At 38.0% G+C, this 25,359-nt stretch overlaps 1 protein-coding gene across 1 annotated transcript in view; it reads right to left on the bottom strand.

Annotated features, from left to right (window-relative positions):
* The window catches only part of LOC129002057 (netrin-3-like), a 267,472-nt gene that overhangs the window by 81,087 nt on the left and 161,026 nt on the right, over positions 1–25,359 (bottom strand). Inside the window, exon 2 of the mRNA XM_054429569.1 lies at positions 5,684–5,872. Coding sequence (XP_054285544.1) covers positions 5,684–5,872 — 189 coding nt within the window. The remainder of the gene's footprint in view (positions 1–5,683; positions 5,873–25,359) is intronic.

The raw sequence follows: 25,359 nt of genomic DNA, 5'->3' as shown, positions 1-25,359 counted from the left end.
TTAGGAGCTTCCTTGGGCTGTGCGCTTACTACAGAAGATTTGTAAAAGGATTTGCTAATATTGCCAAACCACTAACTAAATTGACCGAAGACAAGAGAACCTTTGTTTGGGACAACGACTGTGAGAAATCTTTTGAAGAGCTGAAGGCCAAATTATGCAGCGCACCCATATTGAGCTATCCACGACCAGACGGAAAATTCGTACTAGACACAGATGCCAGCAATACCGCCATTGGAGGCGTCCTTTCTCAACTTCAGGACGGAGAAGAACATGTGATCGGATACTTCAGTAAGGTACTGTCAGCACCTGAGCGAAATTACTGTGTCACCAGGAGGGAGCTTCTGGCAGTGGTGAAGTCCATAGAACACTTTCACAAGTATTTGTATGGAAGAAGGTTCCTCTTGAGAACGGACCATGCCACACTGATATGGCTTCTAAGATTCAAGTCTCCAGAAGGGCAGGTTGCTAGATGGTTGGAAAGGTTACAGGAGTATGACTTCGAATCAGTCCATCGTGCGGGACCGAGCCACAGGAATGCGGATGCACTTTCAAGAAGACCATGTGGAGACACCTGCATGCACTGCACACGCAAGGAAGACAAAAGTGCATCAGTTCATCGCGTGACCGCCGTTGACGACGAATGGGACAGTAAGAAACTGTCAGAGGACCAGAAGGAAGACCCAGACCTAAGACACGTCATGCAGTGGAAGATGGACAATAAAGGAAGACCATCGTGGCAGGATGTTGCTCCATTGTCTAAGAACGTCAAGACTTACTGGGCGCAGTGGAACTCGATTTTAATGGAAGAAGGAGTTTTGAAGCGAGTCGTCGAATCGGAGGAAGGGGGGCACCGAAAACTCCAAATAATAATTCCAAGGAAGAGGGTTCCTGAAGTGCTAAGGGAAGTGCACGATGGAATTTCTGGAGGCCATCTGGGGGTACATCGTACACTGGTGAAAGTAAGGGAGCGCTTCTACTGGGCTAATCAGAAGGATGACGTCATAGACTGGTGCAGAAGATGTGTGACCTGCGCAGCATCAAATGGCCCTGTCAACAAACGAAAAGCCCCAATGAGGAAATACAACGTAGGTGCCCCGTTCGAGCGCATTGCCATTGACGTTGCAGGACCGTTCCCCATGTCCGATGCTGGAAATAGATTTATTTTGGTTGCAATGGATTACTTCAGCAAATGGGTAGAGGCCTATGCATTGCCTAACCAGGAAGCGGTAACAGTTGCAGATATATTAATCAAAGAACTGGTTAGCCGATTTGGCGTCCCGCTCGAACTTCATTCTGACCAAGGAAGAAATTTTGAGTCAGCAGTATTCTCTAGAATGTGTGAAGTTCTTGGTATCCGGAAGACTCGAACAACACCTCTTCATCCACAGTCAGATGGCATGGTAGAACGCATGAACAGGACGATGGGAAGATATCTGTCAAAGGTTGTCTCCGAACATCAGCGGGACTGGGACCAATACCTGCACCTGTTCCTACTTGCTTATAGGAGTTCTGTCAACGAAACCACCGGCCAAACTCCAGCCAACGTAGTTTTCGGGCGAGAGCTACGTCTTCCATGCGATCTGCAGTATGGATTGAAGCCGGATGAATGTGTGGTTAGCGAGGACTACGTATCGGATCTGCGGAAGAGGATGGACGAGATACATGAGAAAGTTCGTCGCAACATATCTGGAGCAAGTGACAGGATGAAGGAGAGGTACGACGTGAAGGCCGAGAAAGGAGGATTCACACCTGGTGATCTCGTGTGGCTACATAATCCTCGAAGGCGTCGTGGTTATTCACCTAAACTCCAGAACTCATGGGAAGGACCCTATGAAGTTATTTCCCGTTTAAATGACGTCATCTACCGCATTAAGAGGCAACCAAACGGCAAACCAAAGATAGTCCATTTCAACAGGCTTGCACGCTACAAAGGAGATCATGGCCAAAGAGAGGAACAACAAGTTCGTAACTTGTCGACCGAGCCAAAAGACGTCGTGCCTGAGAAACGTGGAAATGAAGAACCGAGGCCGTTATACAAGGACCTCTTCACCTTGCCAGTGGAATATGCCTTGGCACACTGCGTAGCAGAAGACCTGAGAGCGTCGCGAGGTATAGCCACAGTCTTCAGGAAAAAGTTTGGAGGGACCGAAGATCTTGAGCGGCAGAGCCCCACCATTGGCACGACTCTTCACCTGAAGCGCAACGGCCAGCATTTGTTCTACCTCGTTACGAAGGAAACGTCAAGTAAGAAGCCCTCCTACGAATCGTTGAAGAAAAGCCTGCAAGACCTGCGAGACAAGCTTCTTCGGATTGGAATCAAAAAGCTTGCTATTCCCAGGCTGGGATGTGGTTATGACGGACTGGAATGGAGGATTGTGAGAAATATGGTGCAGGAACTTTTTAAGGACATTGGCATCGAAATTGTGGTCTGCGTATACAACCCATGGGGAACCTCCGGTGGACCAGAAGATCGCAAGCTTCAGGGGAAATCTGTTCTGGGACAGAACAGCCTTAAGGAGGGGGTAGTGTTACAAGTCAGGAGCCCCGCGCAACAATAGCCAGGCGCCGTCTCAAAAGGGTTGTTTGTTTACACAGTTTTCTCCTAGCGCACCACTGATAGACAATAGACCCATGTCAACGGACTACCTCAATAGGGGCCCTAGAACCTTCTACACTTCTACGGCGTAAACACCTTTGTTTAGGCTACCAGGGGTCTCCAGAATGTTCCACGGCAAACTTATATAAGGGACCGTCTTCCGGCACACGGCAGTTGAGTTGAGTTGAGCCTTCCGAGAATCGTCGCAGCAAGCGCCCGTCGGTGTTAGTGACCAGTGCTAGTGCTAGTGGCAGTGACAGTGTAGTGACGGTGTAGAGACAGTGTAGTGACACTAGTGACAGTATAGTGACAGTGTTGTGACAGAAGTAGTGATAAATCCTGTAGAGGCTAGCTGTAAGTAGAAACATTGTTAATTAGAATAGGCTTTAGCTAGGTTTAGATAGGGTTAGTTAGGTGTTAGGTAATTCTAATATTTGTAAAAAAAGAGTAAATAGTGTAAATAAATAGTTATTATAAAATCGCCAAGTTTTATTTGTAAAGAACCTGCTAAGCCCGCAACACGTGCTTCGTAATAGTTTTAACCTACAGTCTACAGTCTCTTCCCATAGCATTTTAGAATTATGGATAAATTAATCCATTCCCACACTCAACACTCCTCACCTTTACTACTTCCTTCACCACCCCCTACACGTGGACCTGTTTTCCCCTCTTCCCATAGCCTTTAAGGATTGCAGATACATTAATGTAATTGTCAAAGACAGTTCCCACACTCTGCACTGCAAGCCTTACTACTTCATTCGCCATTTCCAACGTCATAGACCTGTTTCCTTCCCTTCTCATAACATTTAAGTATTAGATACATTAAATTTATCTAACTGCCCAAACGGTTCCCCTACTCTGGACTGCCAGCCTTTACTACTTCTTTCACCACTTCCTACGTCGAGGAGCCTCTTTCCATGCAAATAATGGTAAAGGCATATTCATTATTTCTTAAATTTAACTTTAAATTATGTAAGAGTTTAATAATGTAAAAGTAGAATTTAAACCGTCCGCACTTCGTGATCATAATATTTTCTTTTAATATGAATCCAAGTCTCAAATATTTCATATTTTCTATACAAACTGCATCTAATATACATTCTATCCACGAAATAAATTAAATCAAAGTTTTCTTAAGGCAGTTTTCACGGATTGCACAGAAAACGTATCTGTCTTGTCCTTCGCTGGGGTCAGCACTGCACCCTAGGGGATGTTGACATATATAATGTATGTTGGGGTGGTCCTAGGGCTAGGTATTGTCCAGCAGACCCTTACAGCCTCCCTGTCGTATAACCCTCATCAGCTGAGAATTACAATTTATTGCGTCATTAGAGGTCAGGGGTTGGCAACACTGCGTTACTTGACTTGCCTAGTTAATGTCTTTATTACAGCGAGGGGCGCTGATATAGGAGATTAGAAGCCGTGGAAACCAGAGTTTGATAACAGTCGAGGATAGTACAATTGGCTGTGAAATTGTGCTTTTTCGATATTGAGTGACGAACTCCAATTTGGAAAGTAAATAAAAATAGTCTAATAACACAAAACATGTATTTACACTTAACTTTCAAGACTACAAATGCATATAAAAGATGGTAATAAGATTATAAAGTTAACTATCTTTTACAAAAAGGAGCCTCTAATTTTGTCACATTGTTTCATTGAAGATTAAAAGCTTAAGGCTTTTAGGTAGGATTCATAACAGTAGTACAGTAGTTTTATTCGCAAAAAAGGTTATCATAGTATATGTTTATGAATAAAAATAATTGCCCTTACATGCGGAGCGATTTCGTAAAATGTGAAACTATTGGTCAAGTACAACTAAAGCAAAACTTAGGTAAAAGAGAAAAGGGGGGACCCCATCCGAAAAATATTTCGAACACATCCATCAGTATTCGATCCCGTAAAGGACTAGGACCCCATTCTTTTGTCAATGGGTGATATGGATAATTTACTATGCGTACTACAACAGGCTATCGTCAAAATATAGCAATGCTGGTACCAATGTTTGGACTGTTCCCGTATGGAGAAAAAGGAATAAGAAATGCCATTGAAGGGATAAAAATAGATATAATAGAATTAGTGTCGGCCATTCATTAGCTGTGTGCTGTATTGTAGGCCTACATCTTCAATGGCAATAGATCTTAAACATCATAATATTATTTTCTGGCTTCCGGCTAATAATCTAACAACAACATCACTAACTTTTACAGAAACATTTCAAATGGAGAATAAGTAACATTATAGCATGAAATATGGTTCTAAACGCATTCTTCAGCATCAAGCAAATCTGAAGACTCCCACATTGTACTGCGGAGCACAATTCATCAGCCAATGCTATTGCAGAACTCTTTGAACTCTTGGATATTTCACGCCTGATTCTTCAACAGTGTTAACAGACTGTACAAAACGTCTTGCTATGTCCAAGATGGCACAAAACATTGGCGGCGCAGATCCTTTGACACAGGCACGAACCTACATCTCCACAATCTATAAATATTTGGACTCGCGTATTTGTCGTTTGTCCGGCTCGCTTGCGTCGTCCTTTTTTGGAATTGTTTGTGAAGGTTGGATGTGACTGTAGATTCTGCATAGTTTGCACTTCATTAGTATGTAAGTCTTGTGAAGTTATTTTGTGAAATTAATTTAAACAATTGTGGCTCAAGAATCTATATATGGCATTTCTGAACAAGAACATTGCTACGGCACTACTTATAATTTTTGAAATAAAAATCCCTTGGTCTATCAGATACACCTTTATAATGAAAATACGAGATTATTCGTAAGATTTAAACATAACTTTTGTATCTTTGGAGAGTTTCTAATATGACAGGTAATAAATTCAACTAAGATGTCTTTAAGTGTCAAAAGGCAACTAGACGGCACCTTATCACAAATCCACTTCATACGATAGACATAAACATTCTTAGCAATCACAGATAGAGCCATTTGTCAGATATCTCATCCAAAACAAAATGTCTATTTGAACAGCACTTGAGACACATCACGGTTAATTTCTATATTTACTAAACACTCAATTACAATAGAACATTAGTAGTGGAGATAAGAGTGTTCTGGGACATGACTTACCTTTACAGGCTTTGCGGTGTGTGATGGGCTTGGTGGGGTCGCGGTAATATCCCTCCTTGCAGTAGTGGCAGTGCCTTCCTGCGGTGAAGTGTCTACACTTGAGGCAAACCCCGCCACTGACTCGACCACTTAGCTTGTACAGCTCCATGTTAAAACGGCATCTGCGGGCGTGGCCGTTACAGTTGCATGCTGAAAAAGAAAACCACAAGTTAGAGAGGTGAAAAATATAAGAGTAGAAGGTTGGTGTTATGAGGTTGATTCATAGTGTATGATTGTTCAATGCTAAACAACAATGGCTACTAGTTAATCATAACAGCAATTTAAAACTGTACATATAGCATATTAGGCCTAATCGTGTACAATAATCATAAGTTTACTTTGAATCGCCGACAATAAATAAATTAGGGTTAACTTTTCATGTGGATTTACAAATTTATTTGTAGTTTTGCAACATTTCTTAGTGAAGTCTGGCTGACCTTACATTTTTTTATTTACCGTTTCTGTTAGAACCTTGGTATAACATTAACAAAGTCTAGCAACCAGGATACAAGAGTCAAATTTAATTAAAATACTAGTATTGCCAATGTTTAACAAACTTGATTACTTTTTCAGTATAACACAGACTTACTAAGGTATCTTACAGTATCTTACGGTGAAGATGAGTATTGAATGAATGAGAAGATACCGTGGTTACTGACAGAAATCAGCTGATTCTGTAACCAATCTGCATCCGAATCATTAAAAAGCTATTAGACTTTTAACAGGATCGTACCGGCAACCGTCTTTAGTAGACAAGAACTATATTCACCCAGTTAAATATTTAAGTCACAAGACATGCAAATTTGACTAGATTTCATCATCATCACGTAGATTAAACTGGCTTTAAAGTAAAGTAACACATTTTGTTTGGAATCGAGACTTGGAAACTGCAAGAGAGAGTTGTATGTAATGTATGACAATAAAGCTACCCGGTAGTGGTTGTCGAAGGACTGTAACATCTAAATTACTCCATAAACACCGGTATGTTCGTGGTCATTCCACCGCCTGTCTACCTACCACAACACTAGCGCTCCTCGTGGCAGAGTGAGGAACTACAATACCAAGGTGTTGATGTACGGAGGTATGATTAACTCAGTTCCCCGCCCTAGGCAATAGATGGTGCCACCGCCGCCGGTTTATCACGATGGCTGTGTTTTTGCGAGGGAAAATGACCCGCCACTTACTACTCTAGTGTTACTAATAGGATGTAATTTTGTCGGCCCTCTCAAAAACTGCCTGATTTGTGTAACAGCCTGGTCCGCCACGCTTCACACCCCGAGGCCGCGGCGGCTTTTGGATTTGATATGCGTCAACATTTTAATTTTTTTATTCACTTGTTTTTTTTTCAAACCATATTTAGAGTGATTGTGATTACGAGAGGCGAATTTTTGGAATTATCAGGGTTAAATGGTGCAAAACCATATGGAACAAAGACAAATCTGAAGAAGAGATTTCTTATGATTAGAACATTAGGTGTATAAAACCACGGATGTATAAATCAGTGATTACTTGAAAGAGGTACAAAATACTATGAATATACCAATGAAATGCAATACCTTTTCCGTACCATCTATGAGGTATAGAAAACCAAAACCAACAATTTCTTCAATATTGTTGTCACATAAAACATTTTATCACCAATAAGTACTCCTCTTAACGTAACCTAACAAATAATACTCTTTCAAAATAACACTCACACGCAGCTTGGAGCTCACAAACTTCAAACACAAGTTCCAAACTGTATCTACAATCTTTGAAAGCTCGACGTAAGAGTCACATTCCAATCGATTGTTTATAAGCGACATTCTCTATTTGACCTTTAACATCACCTTCTCCCAAAGGTGTCGTTAATCGAATGCCAGTCCTCGATACATCGATTACACCTATCGATAGTATCGCAGTGGCAACTTGATAGCCCTTATCTGGCCGCTGGACGTGTGTTATTCTTATCTATGGATCAGCTGTTTGGAGTGTCATGGACAATCTGTTATGTTATGCAAAATCGGTGGCGGATTTGGTGCCGACGGTTGTGGGTGGCGACCCCCCGGTGGGTCTGACTGGATGTGGCAAATTGGGGGCGTCGGGGGGTCTTTGAAAAATGAAGGGGGGCAAACAACGTAGGAAGAGTAATAATGGTAATGGCAGGAAAAAGAGTGGAAGATGTTTAAGGATTTTTTAGGGAAGCTTCTATGTACACCATTGATATATTTACGGGTTTTTTCTAAGGGCCAACCAAAAACCTGGGCTTGTTGGAGTTTAGCTTCGAGCTTTTATATACAGTATTAGCATAAACAGTTTAATTCTTTAAGACATCCACGCACACTTTGGTGCGTATTTTAAGCTGAATAAGAATGAAGGATTTACAATGGAGTAAGATGATCTGTGTAGCTTTGTTACTGACGAAGACCAGCTGTTTATCAGCGAGGAAAATTGCCCGATGGCTTATGACATCTAGGTACAGAATCAAACCCTAAGCTGAACCAGGAACCTTGAGATTTGAAGTTTGATTTTGAGTAATGTCTATTACTTGTATAACTAGTCAATTTTAAGGTGTACTGGGTAAAGTCTAAAGTTTTTTAGTAAGTTCTAACAATATCAACTAACGTTTTAAAAACTTGGTATCTGATCGGAAGCCAAGTCTTAAGAGATATTCATGTCTTAGGAATTTACCTTAAGATTTGCACCACTGAGGCTAAAACACTATAATATAAATTGACTGATTACAAGGCTATGTTTAGACACCCATCTATATTTTTTTAGTTCGCCAATAATATGGTATGTAACATTATTTTCTACAAATAAAAAATCAAGCACGGCTTTTCCACAGTAATCAATTTGACTGGTTTATTGATGGCTTGTTATTTTGATTGCTCTATGTTTACGCGAATACTTTGAGAATTTAGCACACGTTTATAAACCAAGAAAATAGAGGAATAGGAAAATAGGAGCATACTTCTCTTACAAATATTTGAAATAAAGTTAGGACATTTTACTCTGGCTTGTTCGACGTTGGTTTTACCTAAGTTTGTTTTTAATGATTCGCAACATAAAACCGTTCCTTTCCCAGTTTGATATCTGTGATCAGATCAGACGTGGATGTCAAGATGGTTGTTAAAGTGGGAAATTTACAGTCGAAATATTTCCACTAATTGGGAGTTTAAGGTTTACAACCTACAGAATCAAAAGGCAGTAAAATAAACCGCTACTCTTAAACTGTAGTAAACTCGAAACATGGGTTGAGTCTTGTACTTGCATTTGGACTTATATAGTTAATCTTGTGAATCCATTAATTAATGTCCCCAGAAAAGTTTAAGTAGCAGACTGTGCTGGCATACACAATAAATTAAAGAGAGGACGAATTATTATTTTTTTTGTAATTTATGAAATATATTGATAAAATTTACATAATTATTACTGTACTTGAAAACATTATTGAAATTGGACATTTCAGTTATCTTAAAGGATAATGTTTAAGCTTTTTTTGTTATAAAAACATTTTATGAGCTAATTTGTATATTTACTTTACAAACGACTTAAATAAAAACAATTAAAGTCAACATTGAATTTTGTTTTAGGCTTAAGGTTTTACAGTGTTTGGGATGTAAGGATAGCTAGACATGTGTGCAGTGTAATACTAAGGCAAACAAGACTGCATTGAGTTGAAAAAATAGGTTCTATATATTGCTAATAATATTAACGTAAAAAAGGACTTTTTTCGTCTTAATTTTAAAAAGTTTAGTAAAATTTTTCACTATTCATAAAACAGTATTTAATAGTCAATTTTTAAATGTTTCAAACAATCTGAAGACCATAATCCGTCATTCACACACACTCTTCCTCTTGCCATTGACTGTATATTAATTAACAGCTGTGTCTAAGGAATATTTAGTCACTAATAAGTCTACAAGATCGCGCCACTCATCCTACACTCATCTCCATTCATACTTATGGTCACCATTTCAATTAAAAGTATTAAATTTTTTTTATGTTACACTTTACATTAAACCCTTTATTTATTCATAGGCAGATTTCAAAATATATCCATTGCTGCAATCATATCGACTCCAAATGATCGACATTAGTTGCGACACCGATAATCAACCGTGAAAACATCCAGGTGTCTAAACAACTAACATTTGTCATCATCCAAGGCTAATTGAACAGTGTAAATATTTATAAGATCATACCAGACAATTAGGGATATTTGTCTCTAGCTCGAGGTGGGTGGTAGCACTGACGTCCTGATTACCATACACTAGATGTACTTAACCGTCTCATTCTTCTAAGGAAATATCAGCCCAAGGTGATAATTTCCCTTGACACTCGCTTTACTGAATTGATTCTGCACGGTTATCACAGACCAAGGTTTAGCACTGACATTGAACTGGACGTTCTAAAATGGTGACAGGCGTGAAAATTATCATATTAATATTTTTAGATTATATAAAAAGTAATGTTTATGGATTTGCGGCAGAAATATTGGACGTACGTAGTAAAAGTTGACCATTTTGAATATAGTATTATGTTAATGGATTAATGTAGTAGTTAATGAACAATTAAAATGCTTGCGCTGTGTGTCTAATTAATTAAAATCGTAAGTGAAAGAGTTAATTGGGCTTTACAGTAACTTATCAAAACAATTTAGGAGAGTAAGAGTGTTAATGTGTTGAGTTTATAGATTATAAAAACGTTGACCTCTTGACCTCTACTCTTTAACCCTACATCTAATTGCTATTATTAAGAGAAATAGAAATACTATTCCTATTGTTAAGCTGTAACTAGTAATACAATATATAAGACCGTAGTCGAATTGAGTCAGCAATAGAGTGTAATAATATTTCTTGAATAAGCTGAGTTTTTAACCAACAATGAATCGAAACTGAGAAGACAACGAATTGTAAAGTAGAGCATGTTTTTACATGAAAACTACTATCATAGTAACAAACACTTAGAAAAAGATTGATTTTTTATAGCACACACGAACTATGTTATATTTGAATGAAAATGGTTACAATCGGTTCATCTACATGACATATTTACTCCAATATCGAAAGGATGATGATTTAAACTATTATAACTAACAGCAGTATGTGAATGTCTAAACAATTCTAAGTTCTGCCTCTATTCCACCGTTAATTTGTGCAGTTAAGGCAATTGTGTTGCTAAATATATCAGATTAACGTTGCTATAAGATTCCACTATACAAAAAACTTATTATTACGCTGTAAAAAAAGATTATATAAATCCGAACAACTCATACGTATATTGTGTGTCGCTCTACTTTAGGAACAATATAAAGTAAAAAATTTAAATTATGTGATGAACTCCAACAAGATTTTCTGGCCACTTTGGGCCCAATCGGCCTCCATTCTTATGGAATGTTATGAATAAAATTATCCGCATCACTCACCTAACTCGTTTCTTATCTCGAATGTAAATCAAGACAATTAATCCGTTATTAAAATTGGCAGCGGCAACATAAAAGTGACTAACCTCCTTTGGAATGTCATTGTTGTAAATGGTTGTAAATTAACTCTAGTTGTAATGATTTTTATTTTTTCCCTCACGCTAAAGCTGTTGTTAATAAAGCATATGCATATGTTACTTTGAATATTATTTTTAAATTAAAACAAAAAAGGTTTAATTAATAACCACGTATTTGGTTACAGCTGTGTTCAATAAAAGAAAAGGACATGTGGACAAAATTTTTTACAAACTTATTTCAAATCTGTGTAATGCGTTGTCCAATGGTTTTCTTCATTATTCTTTAAATTTAAGATTGAGGTTAACATTTGTAAGAGTACATAATTGTAGTATATTATTAAAGTAAAGTAGCAAGAGGAATTTAAGTTTATGAATTGGCTACACTGACCACCGATGACGACAACAGCTGACGTCACAGCCCGACGTCGGAGACCAGCAGTCTAGCAAATGAGTAACAGGTTAGTGGACGTAATATACGATACGTGTAGTTGTAATAATGGCGCAGTCGCCGGATTAAATATTGGTTTTGTCGCAGTAAAACTAGTGAAAGTTTTGTAAAGTGCGTTCTTTAAAACCGCAAAAGTGCGAAATGTCGAGTATCGGTAGAGTCTCGGAATTTAATCCCCACGAAGAGGACATCAGTTCGTATTTATTACGACTCAAGCATTACTTCAAGGCCAACGATGTCAAGTCGACGAATCATGTCTCCATCTTGATAACAGTGATTGGGCCTAAGATTTTGGCGGTGTTAATGGACTTAATATCCCCTAAGAAGATTGACGATGAAACATACGAAAGCCTAAGTAAAACATTGGAAGAACATTCTGCTCCTAAAAGGCTCGTTGTTGCGGAACGATATACGTTTTATAGTCGTTGTCAAAAGCCGGCAGAGTCAATAGCGGAATTTATGGTCGCTATCAAACATTTAGCCAGTACTTGTAATTTCGGTACATTCTTAAATGATGCTTTGAGGGACAAACTAATATCAGGCATTAGTAATGATGGAATAAGGCAAAAGTTGCTTTCTGAAGAATTAGATTTGAGCAAAACTTTTGCTCAAGCGCTCATGCTAGAACAGGCTGAAAGGCAAACAGGCTTATTCGGGAATCATCCTGTGCAAGATATTTCCAAATTTAGTGTGAAAAGTGTGCACGTGGTCCTGTGAAAAGTGGGAATCCTGCTGGGTACAAGTTAAAATCTTTTGAAGAGAAAAATAATGATAACAAGATAAAGTGTTATCGTTGCACAAGTTGGGATCATAAGGCTCATATGTGTCCTTATAGTAATTATAGGTGTAATTTGTGTAGAAGAGTAGGCCATCTTAGCAAGGCGTGCAAATCTAAAGGCGAAACTGCCGCAAAAAGCCTAAAAGGAAGGTATAAGGTGCATCAACTGGAAGATAAAGGGAAGCCTAGCCTAGACATAAATGAGGAAGTGGAAAATTTGTCTCTATATAATATTGGCTCATGTTCAAGTAACTCTGATTACAAGGTAAGGCTAGCTATAGAGAATGTGCCTGTAGTTATGGAAATTGACACTGGTTCGGCACTGTCAGTGTGTCCTCAGGAAATATTTGAGAAATATTTTTCTCACGTTCCATTGAGATCTGTAGATATTAAGTTGTTAACCTATTCTGGCAACGAAGTCATAGTAACTGGGCAAGCTCAAGTCAATGTTGACTACAAGGACCATTCTTATTGTTTGCCTATGATTGTGGTTCAAATAAATCGTACTAACCAACCAATGCTCTTTGGAAGAAACTGGATTAAGCACATTGATTTAGATTGGAAATCTATTTTCTCATGTAATTTTGCTAGCGCAACCGCTACTGGTAGTCATGAACCCAAGCCTAATGAGGCAGCCAAAGATGGGGTTTCACCTAACCTAACCGGAAAGGTTTCTATAGAACCTAATGAGGTTAAGGCATTAAAACAAAAATATGTCTCTGTATTTAGAGGTGGTCCGGGGGAGATCAAAGATGTTGAGGCTAGGATAGTCTTAAAAGAAAACTCTATCCCTAAGTTTTGTAAATATAGACCTGTTCCGTATGCATTGCGTACTTCTGTTGAACAAGAGATTGATCGGTTGATATCCGAAGGTATTGCCTACCCTGTTACAAGCTCACAGTGGGCTACCCCAATAGTAGTTATACAAAAGAAACAAGGCGTCCGCTTGTGCGGGGACTTTAAAGTTACTCTGAACCAGGTTATACAGTCAGAACATTATCCGTTGCCGCAGCCCGAAGATATATTTGCCTCGTTAGCAGGCTGTAAATGTTTTTCTGTGTTGGATTTGGAGGCGGCGTACCTCCAGCTTGCTGTTGCAGAGGAGTCTCAGGAACTTCTGACATTGGCGACACATAAAGGTCTCGTGCGGCTACGTCGCTTACCATATGGCTTGTCGTCAGCACCGGCCCTCTTCCAGGCGGCGATGGACAAGATAATTGGAGGACTCCCAGGTACAGTGGCGTACCTAGATGATGTGTTGGTTGGTGGATCATCCCGAGAGGAGGCTCTAACAAGATTGGAACATGTTCTGCAGCGACTTCAAAGCTATGGAGTTAAGGTAAACCAAAGCAAATGTAAATTTTTACAGCCTTCTGTTCAATATCTGGGATACTGTTTGACTTCAGAGGGAATTAGTCCCCAGGAAGGTATTTTGGAAGCGATCCGTGACGCTCCAGAACCAACGTGTAAGGAAGAGCTCAAGGCCTATGTAGGCCTAATCAACTATTATGGTAAATTCATTTGTAACCTGTCAGATAAAATAAGCTGTTTCTATGACCTACTTAGAAAGGACGAACCTTGGGTATGGTCTAAAAGGTGTTCAGAGGTTTTTCAGCAGAGTAAACAATGGGTGTTGTCTACTGATGTATTGGTTCACTATGACGTGCATAAACCTTTGATTTTGACATGTGATGCGAGCCCACGGGGTGTTGGAGCAGTACTTTCTCATCTCATTGACGGTGTGGAAAAACCAATTGCGTTTGCCTCAAAATCTTTGAGTGCAAGTGAAAAGAATTACTCTCAACTTCACAAAGAAGCGTTGGCGCTTGTGTTTGGAGTCAAAAAGTTCCATAAATACATTTATGGTCGTTCAAACGTTGTGTTGCAGACAGATCATGCGCCTTTGGTTGCCATTTTTGGAAGTAAGCGAGGAGTGCCGTGTGTAGCTGCGGCTCGTCTTCAACGCTGGGCGTTGATTTTGTCAGCCTATAACTTCGAGGTGAAGTACAGGCGTGGGGTGGATCTCCCTCATGCTGATGCCCTTTCAAGATTGCCGCTGCCCAATGATGAGACCATGGAATTGGAGGCCAATCACCTCTCTCACGTGGAAAATGTGGTGGAAGTATTTAGCTGCTACAAATTGGTGAGTGACGACACACCTATTACGGCTAAAGATATTGCTAGATTGACTGATAGGGATCCGGTGTTATCAAAAGTAAGGGACTTTATTTGGCACGGTTGGCGTTCGGCCGATGAACCTGAGTTAATTGCATATTTCAGAAGGAAGGATGAACTGTCGGTTGACAACAATTGTGTCGTTTGGGGAGCACGAGTAGTCGTGCCCGAAAAGCTTCGGAGTGCTGTAATCCGATTACTACATGACCAGCATCCAGGGATATCGCGTATGAAAATGTTAGCCAGGAGCTACGTCTGGTGGCCTGGTCTTGAGAAAAACATAGAGGAAACAGTGTCTACCTGCACTGTTTGTCAGTGCACTAGAAATGCTGCCGTTAAGGTGCCATTGCATCAATGGCCTAGAACTACCAACAGGTGGCAGAGAATTCATATTGACTATGCGGAAGATCCGCAAACTAGACAACAACTGTTAGTTATAGTTGACAGTTTTTCAAAATGGCTTGAAGTATTTCTTATGAAATCAACTACATCATTCAAAACCATTGAAAGATTACGAACCTTGTTTGCTGCTTATGGGTTGCCGGAAGAACTGGTAAGTGACAATGCACCTAATTTTACGAGTGCCGAGTTCAGGGAGTTTCTGAGTAGGAATGGTATAAAATTCACCTTGTCACCCCCCTATCACCCTGCGTCCAATGGCGCAGCCGAAAGATGTGTGCAAGAAGTAAAGAAAAATCTGCAGAGGCAAGTGATAGAAAGTCAATTGGAAGGTGTTACCTTACAGCATAAATTAGACAACTTCCTGTTTGTGTACCGGAACACACCCAGCACAGTAACTGGACTCTCACCAGCCGAGTTGTTTCTCCAATGGAAACCCAGAACAAAATTAACCCTACTTAAGCCTAATTTGTTGTCAGTGATTGATAAAAAGAAGGAACAGCAACGTTCAGCTGCAAACAGCATCCGAGGTGGTGCTAGATATTTTGACAAAGGAGATAAGGTGGGTCGCCGGAATGGTCGCCCCCGGAAACATCACCCCCCAGGCTAAACGTGACGTCACGAAACCAGACAACCAGCTGGTATAAAATCTATGTCCGCGACCGGAATCGTTCCCCCCCAAGGGTTTGACAAGTAATTTATCAAAATCAAGTAGAAACGGAAAGGTCTTCCCCGGAAAGGCATCCCCTATGTACACCCCGGAATCGTCCCCCCCTGAAACGCTACCCCTAGTAGGGCTGGGCTGCTCGGCAGCCTACCTGCTGCCCGTCCTCCTCAGTCCATTTTTCTGAGGGTCGGCCGCTCGTTCATTATTATTGTCGCTTGGACAACAGCTTTTCCACAGAAGAAAATTGCAGACGCTGTGGTGGAATATCAATCAGTAGATTTAGATGTGTATGAACTTCTAAGACATCTAAATAATGCGAGCAAAGATTGACTTTAAAAAATGATTCTTTTATACTTAATTCATAACCAACGATAATGCGTAAAGAACACATTTTTTCTGTTGCACTAAATGGTAGTTATACTTATCAACATCAGTAAACTTACCTTACACCCTATGGTAATTAATTGTTAAGCAACACATTTGTTAAAAATAGAATAATTTCTAAATGTATTAAAAATGAATCGCATTGCTTTAGGTTTGGCCCCGATTTAATTAATAATTTGAAAATTAGAAACAGATTGTTAAATAAGAATAAACATAATAATATCTTTTAGGGGATTAATCCCTTAAAGTTATCGAAATTAATTGTTAGTAATTACAAATATGTAAATGATACTATTCTAAAGGTTATGCCAAAAAGTACCTTAATTCAGAAACAGCCTAGGCTAGTTTCATATCACTGGAATAGAGTCAAAATATAATGAAAGTATAATCAAAATATCAGAATCACTTTAAATCGAGAAGAGGACTTGCAATCAGTGTTGATATACCAATAAATTAGTTTTGTTATAAGATGTAAAACCTTTTTGATACTGAAGTTTGCAAAATTATGTTTCATAATTACTAAGGGGAAAATATACGTGAGTTCAAATTTTTAATATGTAATCAAAATTTGAAATGTTGAGCTGTAAACTTGTATTAGCCTACATCGCTTAAACGATAGTAACATTCGTATATACTCCAATTAATGTATCACAAAGTGCTAATTATAATTAAAAATACCCCCGACACAGCAAACCTGCAGACTAAGCGAATTTCCACTTGCCTGATTGGATTTACGCTAAAATGTGTCTGTAAAAATATCACATTTATTCCCTATTTAAATAACATTAGTTCAATATATATCAATATCAATATCAATTGATATTTTTAACCCAAATATGAGTGTAGAATGGTATGAGATGATCTGTGTAGCTTTGTTACTGACTAAGATCAGCTGTTTCATTAGCCAGGACCATTTATTTAAAGCCCAATTATCAGGAACAGCTGGGTCCAGTTTTGAACCATCAAAGTTTAACGAGTACTTAGGTTTGCTGCAACAGGGAGGGTAAAAAGGTGTTTTTTTTTTTTTTGTAAAATGATATAGTTTAGTATGAAATGAATGCATTTTCCAAATTTGATTAAAATATGTATATAAACAAGCAAACTACAACAGTTTACTTATTCTAAGTATAACATGGAAATTTTAAATTTACAGATTTTTGGAATTTTCTCCGTAACCATTAGGCGCATAACTAACGCTTCATTATACTAAATTATTTGTTTTTTAAGCTCTACAAAATGGTTTGTAAAGAAATTGCTAAATTTTAAGTTTTTAGTGTCAAAAATGGGAAAACCCAATTTTTACCCCATAAAACCCCCCATAAACCCCCGTTCCCTTGGTTCGATCATGCTGGTTCGCGAACTCGTTCGAATAAACGTAGGTTTACACGCTTGTACCAAATTTAATCAAATTTATGAATTTGAACGGATGGTGTTTTTGGCATCTAGGGGCCTCAAAACGAAAAAGTAAATCGGTCCCGGCCGGGTCCAGGTCTTACCATGAGTACTGCGGTAATAGCTTATTCCCTATAGGGGAAATTCGCTAACACAAATTTAGGATTTTGTAACAAAGTTTGGAAGACAGGTACTTAAATTGAGAAATAAATACACACAATGAGTACTAAATCGTCTATTAGGCCTATACATTTTAATTATGGAAAGAAAATACAAAAATATAACTGAATAACAATTTAAGACCAGTTTATTAAATGTATTTTCGTGTTTGTATTCTATAAAGTTTCAAGGAATTTATACAGTACCGGTACAAACTTCATTTACAATATAATTTAAAACAATAAAATATATCAAAATCAAGAGCACAAAAAGAAGAAAAAAGCATAAAGATAAATTTTTTGTGTTACGCACTTTAAATGTGTGTGTTTCTTATTCTTATTCTTATTTTTATTTCTTTTTATAAATACACATTTTGCTACTGTAGTACCTTTACCTATTTGGTAGTGTTTGGACACCTTCTTATATGGGAAAAGGTTGAAAAATATGTTGATAATATTTCAAATTATCAAATCAAATACTTAGTCATTTTAACTACGTAAAAAATAATGTAAGTAAATAATTTAATATATTTTCTTAAATTGTTTTTGGCAACAAATAAATCATTAAAAACCTGGTAAACATTAAAGACCAAGAGCACAACAAATAAAGAAAGCAAAAAGAAAAATCATTTGTGTCCTAAATGAAAAATGGCTTTAATACAAAAAATAACGTTTTCCTACAGTTACCTAACAATGTACATGTTCTCTCACTGATTTGAGGAAGCAAAGTGGCCAATTCGCTCATCAGTGAGACAATGCTCACTCTAATTACTTTGTCTCACTCCAGATTTGCAACGTGAAGGCACGAAATAGTGAGCGCGTAACATGCAGGCAACGTCGTATGCGCGCGAAGTACGTTGGCAGCACTGGCTGTAAATAAGCTGGTCAGCTGTTGTACTGTTGTATTTGTCACTTCACATTAAATGTTATATTAAAAGTTCGCTTCTGTGTAAAAATAGGGTATGTTTCTTCACCAATTTATTTGTTTTATGGTAACTGTAGGAAAAGTATAATGTGCAACTCAAGTTCAAAGTACAATTGCCTAACTCGAGAAACCATACCTCACTCACCTACGGCTCGTGAGTAAGGATTTCTCTCGAGTGAGTCAATTGCTCACTTTTCTCACTAGTTGCACAAATAACTATTTACTAAGTTGTAGAATATGCCTACGGTTATCTGTAAATATCAACCTATGCTCTTATTTAAGATTCTGACTCCTTGCGGGATGTCCCCATTATATGACAGAAAACTGACAGTCTTTAAAACGTTGTTTTTAGGTGTGGTGTTTATGTACCAAATCTTATTGATTTATCTATTGCCGTTTTGAAAATATTAAGCCCATGCGGGACTTTATAAATACACCCTGTATATGTGACCGTGAGCGCGGTAACTCGGGCAACAACGCTGCTAGTTTGATGAGATTTGTTACAAACGTGTAAGCCTAAGTTTATTAGAACGAGTTCGTGAACCAGCATAATCGGACTATGGGAACGGGTGTGTCTGAATTGCGAACACCTCCAAAATGCTGGAGACTGAACATAAGTCGCCAAGATTGCGCACAAATATTCGGAATTGGGGAAAATGGATGAGTCACTGTTTCTTGTAATTTATGGAAGATTTAATACAATTGTTTTAAATGTAATGTTTTAAGACTTGACTTGGCATGAACAAAAACGCAAAGAGTGGAAAAGTAAACGGATAAGCAAGAATTCATATGGGTGGGTTTCATCGATTTCCACTAGAGTGTGCAATTAATTGTGATATATTATATTTTTAAACGTGACAGAGTTTTTTTTTTCATTTCAGGATTCTGAATCAACCACTTTCACGATTTCGTGATTTTTGTGTTGAAATAAATATAATTTTCTAAGGAAGGGAATGTCAATGCCATGATTTCATTTTTTTAAGTTTAATTTTTTTAGTCTAGCAGCCGACGCTAATAATTTAAAGTCGTTTCAGTGCTGTTTTAACTAACAGCTGGTTTCAAACTGTCATTGACGTTTTTATGTTACAAGTAGTTTACTTAAATATTGATCGTCGGTGTTTGCCCGCATACTGTTTCAATTTTAAATGATGTTTTTTCCTACCGTTACGGATCTTCGTATTCAGGAAATCTGTAGATTTGAACTATACATCTCTAATAGTACTTCTACCCTTGGGTAAAATAAAGATTTGTCTGAAATCAAATCTGTGTAAGTAGGCCTATAAGTTTATGCCATGAAAGTTATGTCATGTTTGTAGAATGTGTGTAGTCTATATCGATATACCAAAATTTCGAGGGTTATAAAAATGTGAACCGGTGTAGCAGGTCTCTAGAAAACACTGGGGAAAATCCCCTACCATATTTTGAGCTGATTTTATTGTTAGTGCAACTTCAGAGTATACTTTTTACAAATTACATTACAATTTTCAAAATCTGTTTAAAACTCAATGAGGCGTTCTGTTCACAAATTAACCCCTTCCAAATTAATTAAGTACATAGGCTAGATAACACTGATAATTATGATTTATGTTAATGTACGAATTATGGTCAAAAGATGAAACTGACTTTAGTAAATAACTAACTAAACTTTTCCTTGACTATGTTAAACAAACGTATTTGGCTCAGGTATTCTTGGGATGGATACCTGAAGTGGGGAAGTCTAAGCTATTTTACAAAAAATACTTCCCACTATAAATACAGTTGTGACGAATTCCATAAATCAATACTCTGAGAATAGTGGATACTATACTTAGGATTATGTTCTCTTGCAAACTTTTAAGTTATACGTATTAATATTCTGCGAACTACAGGTAGATTTAAATGTGTAACTTTCATAACAATGGGCGACCGTTCATGGAATAACTGTACTACTTCAATGTCAATTTAGTTATTTAATATCAGCAGTGTGAAATCATGAAATAAAGTGAATGTGACACTGTTGCTTGCTTCTCTGTCAACGCAAACGTAAACAGTGTGAGCTTTTTCCTGTTTATTGCTGAAGAAACTAACCAATATTTATTTTCTAAATTCTTTTTACGGGAAAGAGTCCTTCACCAATATCAAATCAGGAATATTCTCAATGCATTTATTTTACCCTAAAATCCAGACAATTATTTAAATGTATAAAAATTATATACAGCATTTATTGCTCAATGTTTACAATTTAAGAATTAGGAAATGTGAAAATATGTATGTCAAGTGTGTACTGACTGTATTATGATGTTGAGTGGTTGAAGCATGCTCATATTAATACGAGTTGATTCCTTACATAATTGTCACTATTACCTTAAACATTTTATTTCATTTCCACGTGTTTCAAATACATTTTATACGTTGACGGAAAAAACTATATGTAATTTATACATCATTTTGATGTATAAAATTAAGGGGAAATGTCTAGAGAAAGCACAATATCAAAGTGTTAATTTGTATTTATCTTAATATCCACAACATTTGCGTAATACTACCAAATCCTTCCCATACTTGCGAGTTCAGTCGAGCGGTGGTAATATGGGTCAGTCTCTACCCTTGTGAACAATAGCTGGCTCGAGTCACGAGCCCAAGCCCTACAGCAGGTATACCGGGGGTGATCATGGCAGGGGGGGACCTTTCCGGGGTGTGCATTTTGAAAACGATCGGGGTTAACGTATCCGATTAACATCAATTCTAATTAGAAAATCTGGTAATTGTATATGATAAGTGAATATAATTATCTAATTAATACGCAAACTCAAAAATAACTCGTCATATCGACGAGTGCATGCTGCAACTGAAATTGAGTGTCCGCGGCCGGAAACATCACCCCCCGGTCTCTGACGTCAATATGACGTAGGGGGGTGATGTTTCCGGGGGCGACCTTTCCGCGTCCCCGATAAGGGGTGGGTGAAGACGAGTGCAGGAGTTTTGCCTACGGGTATCAGGTAGAAAGGGTCCCCATCAATGAATTCCACATACTGCGGAGTTTTGCCAACGTTTGTGGGTTGCGCGAGAGGGGGAGGGGGGAGAGAGAGATTACACGTGACCGCGAGGGTGGCTTCCGCTAGGGGTGGACAAACCAGGCAGGATGCTGACTGTGTTCAAAGTAATGGAGTTATGTACCTGACTGTGAAAGGAAATGTATTGAATTTTTATCCTAACCTAACCTAACCTAACCGAACCTAACCGAACCTAACCTAACCTAACCTAACCTAACCTAACCTAACCTAACCTAACCTGACCTGACCTGACCTTACCTAACCTAACCTAACCTAACCTAACCTAACCTAACCTAACCCACTGCGATAAGCGCACAACTGCCAAGCGTAGACAACCCTGACAATCGCTCTCCCTCCCTCCGTCACACTCTTTCTCCCACCACCACCGTTGGCAAATCTCCGCACCAAGAAGTGGCCGAAGGCATCCCTTCATCTACCTGACACCCGTTGGCAAAACTCCGGTTCCCGGTGAAGACGGTCAGAGGGGAGCATGTGTCCTGGGTTCCGGGAAAAGTGATGGAGCAAAGAAGCCCTGCGACTTATGTTGTAAGTGTGTTAGGCAAGGTCCGGTTCTGTCATGCGGACCATTTGCGTTCCAGTCTTCTGGGAGACGAAGAGGAGACTTTGGTGGATAGGCGAATTCCACAGCCATCACCAGTCAAAGCATCATCTCCGGTTAGGCCTATTTCACCAGTGAAGATACCTAGCCCTCAGCCAGCGGCGATAACGCCCTCACATCAGAGGCGAAGCCTGTCAGAAGCATCTAGCCCTCTACCAAGTCTTGAAGAAAGACATGAAGTGCAGTCAAGCCCGCAACTTCTTAGACGGTCTCAACGGGCCGTTCGTAAGCCGAGGAGGCTTGATCTTTAAGTAAACAGTCGACTGTGTAACTGAAGAAGTAATTTTTATTTTGAGTTATTTGAAGAAAGTTTTAAGTTAAATGCAATGAACTATGGACTTTGAAATTGGTTAAGGGTTTTTGGTATTAGGCCTAGGACTATTATTTAGGCCTATTAAAGGAAGAGCTTGATTTTAAGTTGGGGCGAGTGTAGTATATTATTAAAGTAAAGTAGCAAGAGGAATTTAAGTTTATGAATTGGCTACACTGACCACCGATGACGACAACAGCTGACGTCACAGCCCGACGTCGGAGACCAGCAGTCTAGCAAATGAGTAACAGGTTAGTGGACGTAATATACGATACGTGTAGTTGTAATAATAATGTTGTGAATACACTTTTCGTGCTTGAAAAATAAATAGTGTCCGATGGCTTAGTTTTATTTTTTCAATGTCTCTACCAACAAACTAAATAAAAAATTTGCAAATTCGTTATTTAATAAATAATAGTTTTCATACTGCACTTTTTTATCAAATAAAATTATAGTGTTCGTTCTTCTTCATAAGCTTGCAACTCAACTAATATTTCTTTTAACAAACTCTATAAAGCAAGCTAAACAATTAAGTTACATAGAACGTAAATATGATTTTTCTTTTAAACGTGTATTAGGTACTTGTACAGACACAGTACAGGTAGTCACAGTTTATAACGCCCCTCCCATCATTATTCTTGAGGCAATTTGTGCTGAAACTGCAGGGTGCCAGCCACCTTTGGAACGACATAACAGATTACCGGTACTTGACAAGCGCTGCGTGTCGCGACATGGCATAATAACAGTTGCGGGCGCGGAGCTGTTCCACAGTAACACGTTACATTACTGTCACTGTGATATAACAAATCATCCTTTACAATGGATTAAAAATGTTGTTTAAGTGACATGAAAATCATATGGAGGATTTTAAACAAGAATAATTTCATCACTAGGGCGTAATGATTTTGCTAATGCAAACAAACAACTATTTAGTAAGTTTAGTTGTTCAATCATTTAGTCTATTTAGATTGTGTTAGTGTACATTAGACTATTGCTATAATGTACTATAATGTATAATGTCTGGTATAATGTACTTGTACTATGTCGAATGTTTAACTAGAATGCAATAATAAGCTACAACCGATCAAATCAATCCATAGATAATTTCCGATCCATACGATTGCTTAAGTCAAAGTTTACAACTGAGTTTATAACAGGAGCTGACTTTTACTCCTTAGTCACTGAATAGGCTTTTTATTCCCTAGGGAGTATAATAGCTACCCGCAACGCATGTGTTAAAACGGCTGTTTTTCTTGCAGTATGGCAAAAAACATTTTATCTTTAACCTTGATCTTTGCACTAACAAACTACGAGATTGTATAATATTTTAATCCCAAAATATAACCATCCCAATTAGTAATTTATCTCTAACAGCAATTCATTGTTTAAAAAATGTAATTGTTTGCAACCAACCAAAGCTTTGATTGATCAATATTTCATGGATTACTCAATAGATCTTTTAAATAAAATACATAATTGTAACTGGGTGGATTAACTGTGATTGTGTTGTAATCCCAACAGTTTCAAAGGGGTTAAATACGATAAAGGATAATCCAGACAGTTGGTTAATTAATTATTGGTATTTACCGGGTTTCCATTGAAGACAGCTATTGTGTGATTTCAGTATTCATGTATTACTATGGCATACAATTGAAGCATTGTACATTATTGTACAATTTAGTTGTTAATGTAAAGTGTAACGTTTTGAAATTAGATATTATTGGTTGGATACGTTTTAACACGTTTCTAAAAAAAAAAAATAAAAAAAATATAAACTCGTAAAAATGTGACTTAATGTTCCAACATGTCGTTGATCAAACAGATCATTATGCATTTCAAGTTTATACTATTTTTCTTGGATGATAATTTTAGTTTATAGTTTTGTTTTATCATGTAAGTCATAATTTACAATAAATAGTAATAAATAGTTTCATTTCAGTATACTTACACGTAATTAGTTTCCATTTACAGTATTGTATAAATATCTATAATATTCGATTGCTTTGAATTAGTGTATGAAGTTTAATGTTATCATCAGTTAGGAATTTTAACGTTTGTAATCTTTAATTTTTTTCCATCGAGACCAATTAATATTTATTTATCAAAGCTATATTATTGGGGAAAAGCTCTGAGTTAAATGATTAAATGGGCAGCGTGATCTTAGCTCTCTGTCGTATTATAGCTATCTGTTTGTACGATTTCAACTAACTACTTTTAGCCTACTAAGTTATTTATTTAGTTAAGTTATTTAGGTTGTTTATACTTGGAGGAAAGGCAGGCTTACAGACTACTTATTTTACATAGTTGTAGCATAAATTATCTGATAATTTTCAATATTTTACCCCAAAACACATAGTTGTATAGCAAATTGCCTTCACAACTTCCATAAATATTGTTTAACATTATTTCTAACGCCTATACTCCCACTAAAGAACTTAGATAACTATGTCATTTAAATGATTATAAAAAGAACTTATAACTTTACGACAATGAGCCCGTTCGCACTTACCAAGCCAACATAGAGATAAGGAAAGTTCAGTAGCGAAGTTGTTGTTTCTCACAGCATAAAAAGGAACGACTTGAATTTCTCCCGTGGGAGGAGTTTGCTGCGATGGGATTCACGGGATACGGGACTCTGGACCGGGAGTGGCCAACTTTATCTGGACTCTGGAGGCCGTTCTATCATGGGACAGGGGACTTTACATGGCAATGCATGTCTACTCAGTATGAAGAAACTGAGTGGAACAATACTGAGCTGTGTGATTTTTATGAATAATAATTTCCGATTTCGATTAAATTTAACACAAACGTATAAACCTACGTTCGCAAAACAGCATAATCAGACTATGGGAACGGGGCTTTATGG

Source organism: Macrosteles quadrilineatus, unplaced genomic scaffold, assembly GCF_028750875.1.
Source record: "Macrosteles quadrilineatus isolate MER2022 unplaced genomic scaffold, UCM_ALF_1.0 Scaffold_9__3_contigs__length_116548681, whole genome shotgun sequence".
NCBI classification, from domain to species: Eukaryota; Metazoa; Arthropoda; class Insecta; order Hemiptera; family Cicadellidae; genus Macrosteles; species Macrosteles quadrilineatus.
The sequence above is the reverse complement of the archived record's forward strand: the minus strand, read 5'-3'. Positions and strand labels throughout refer to the sequence as shown.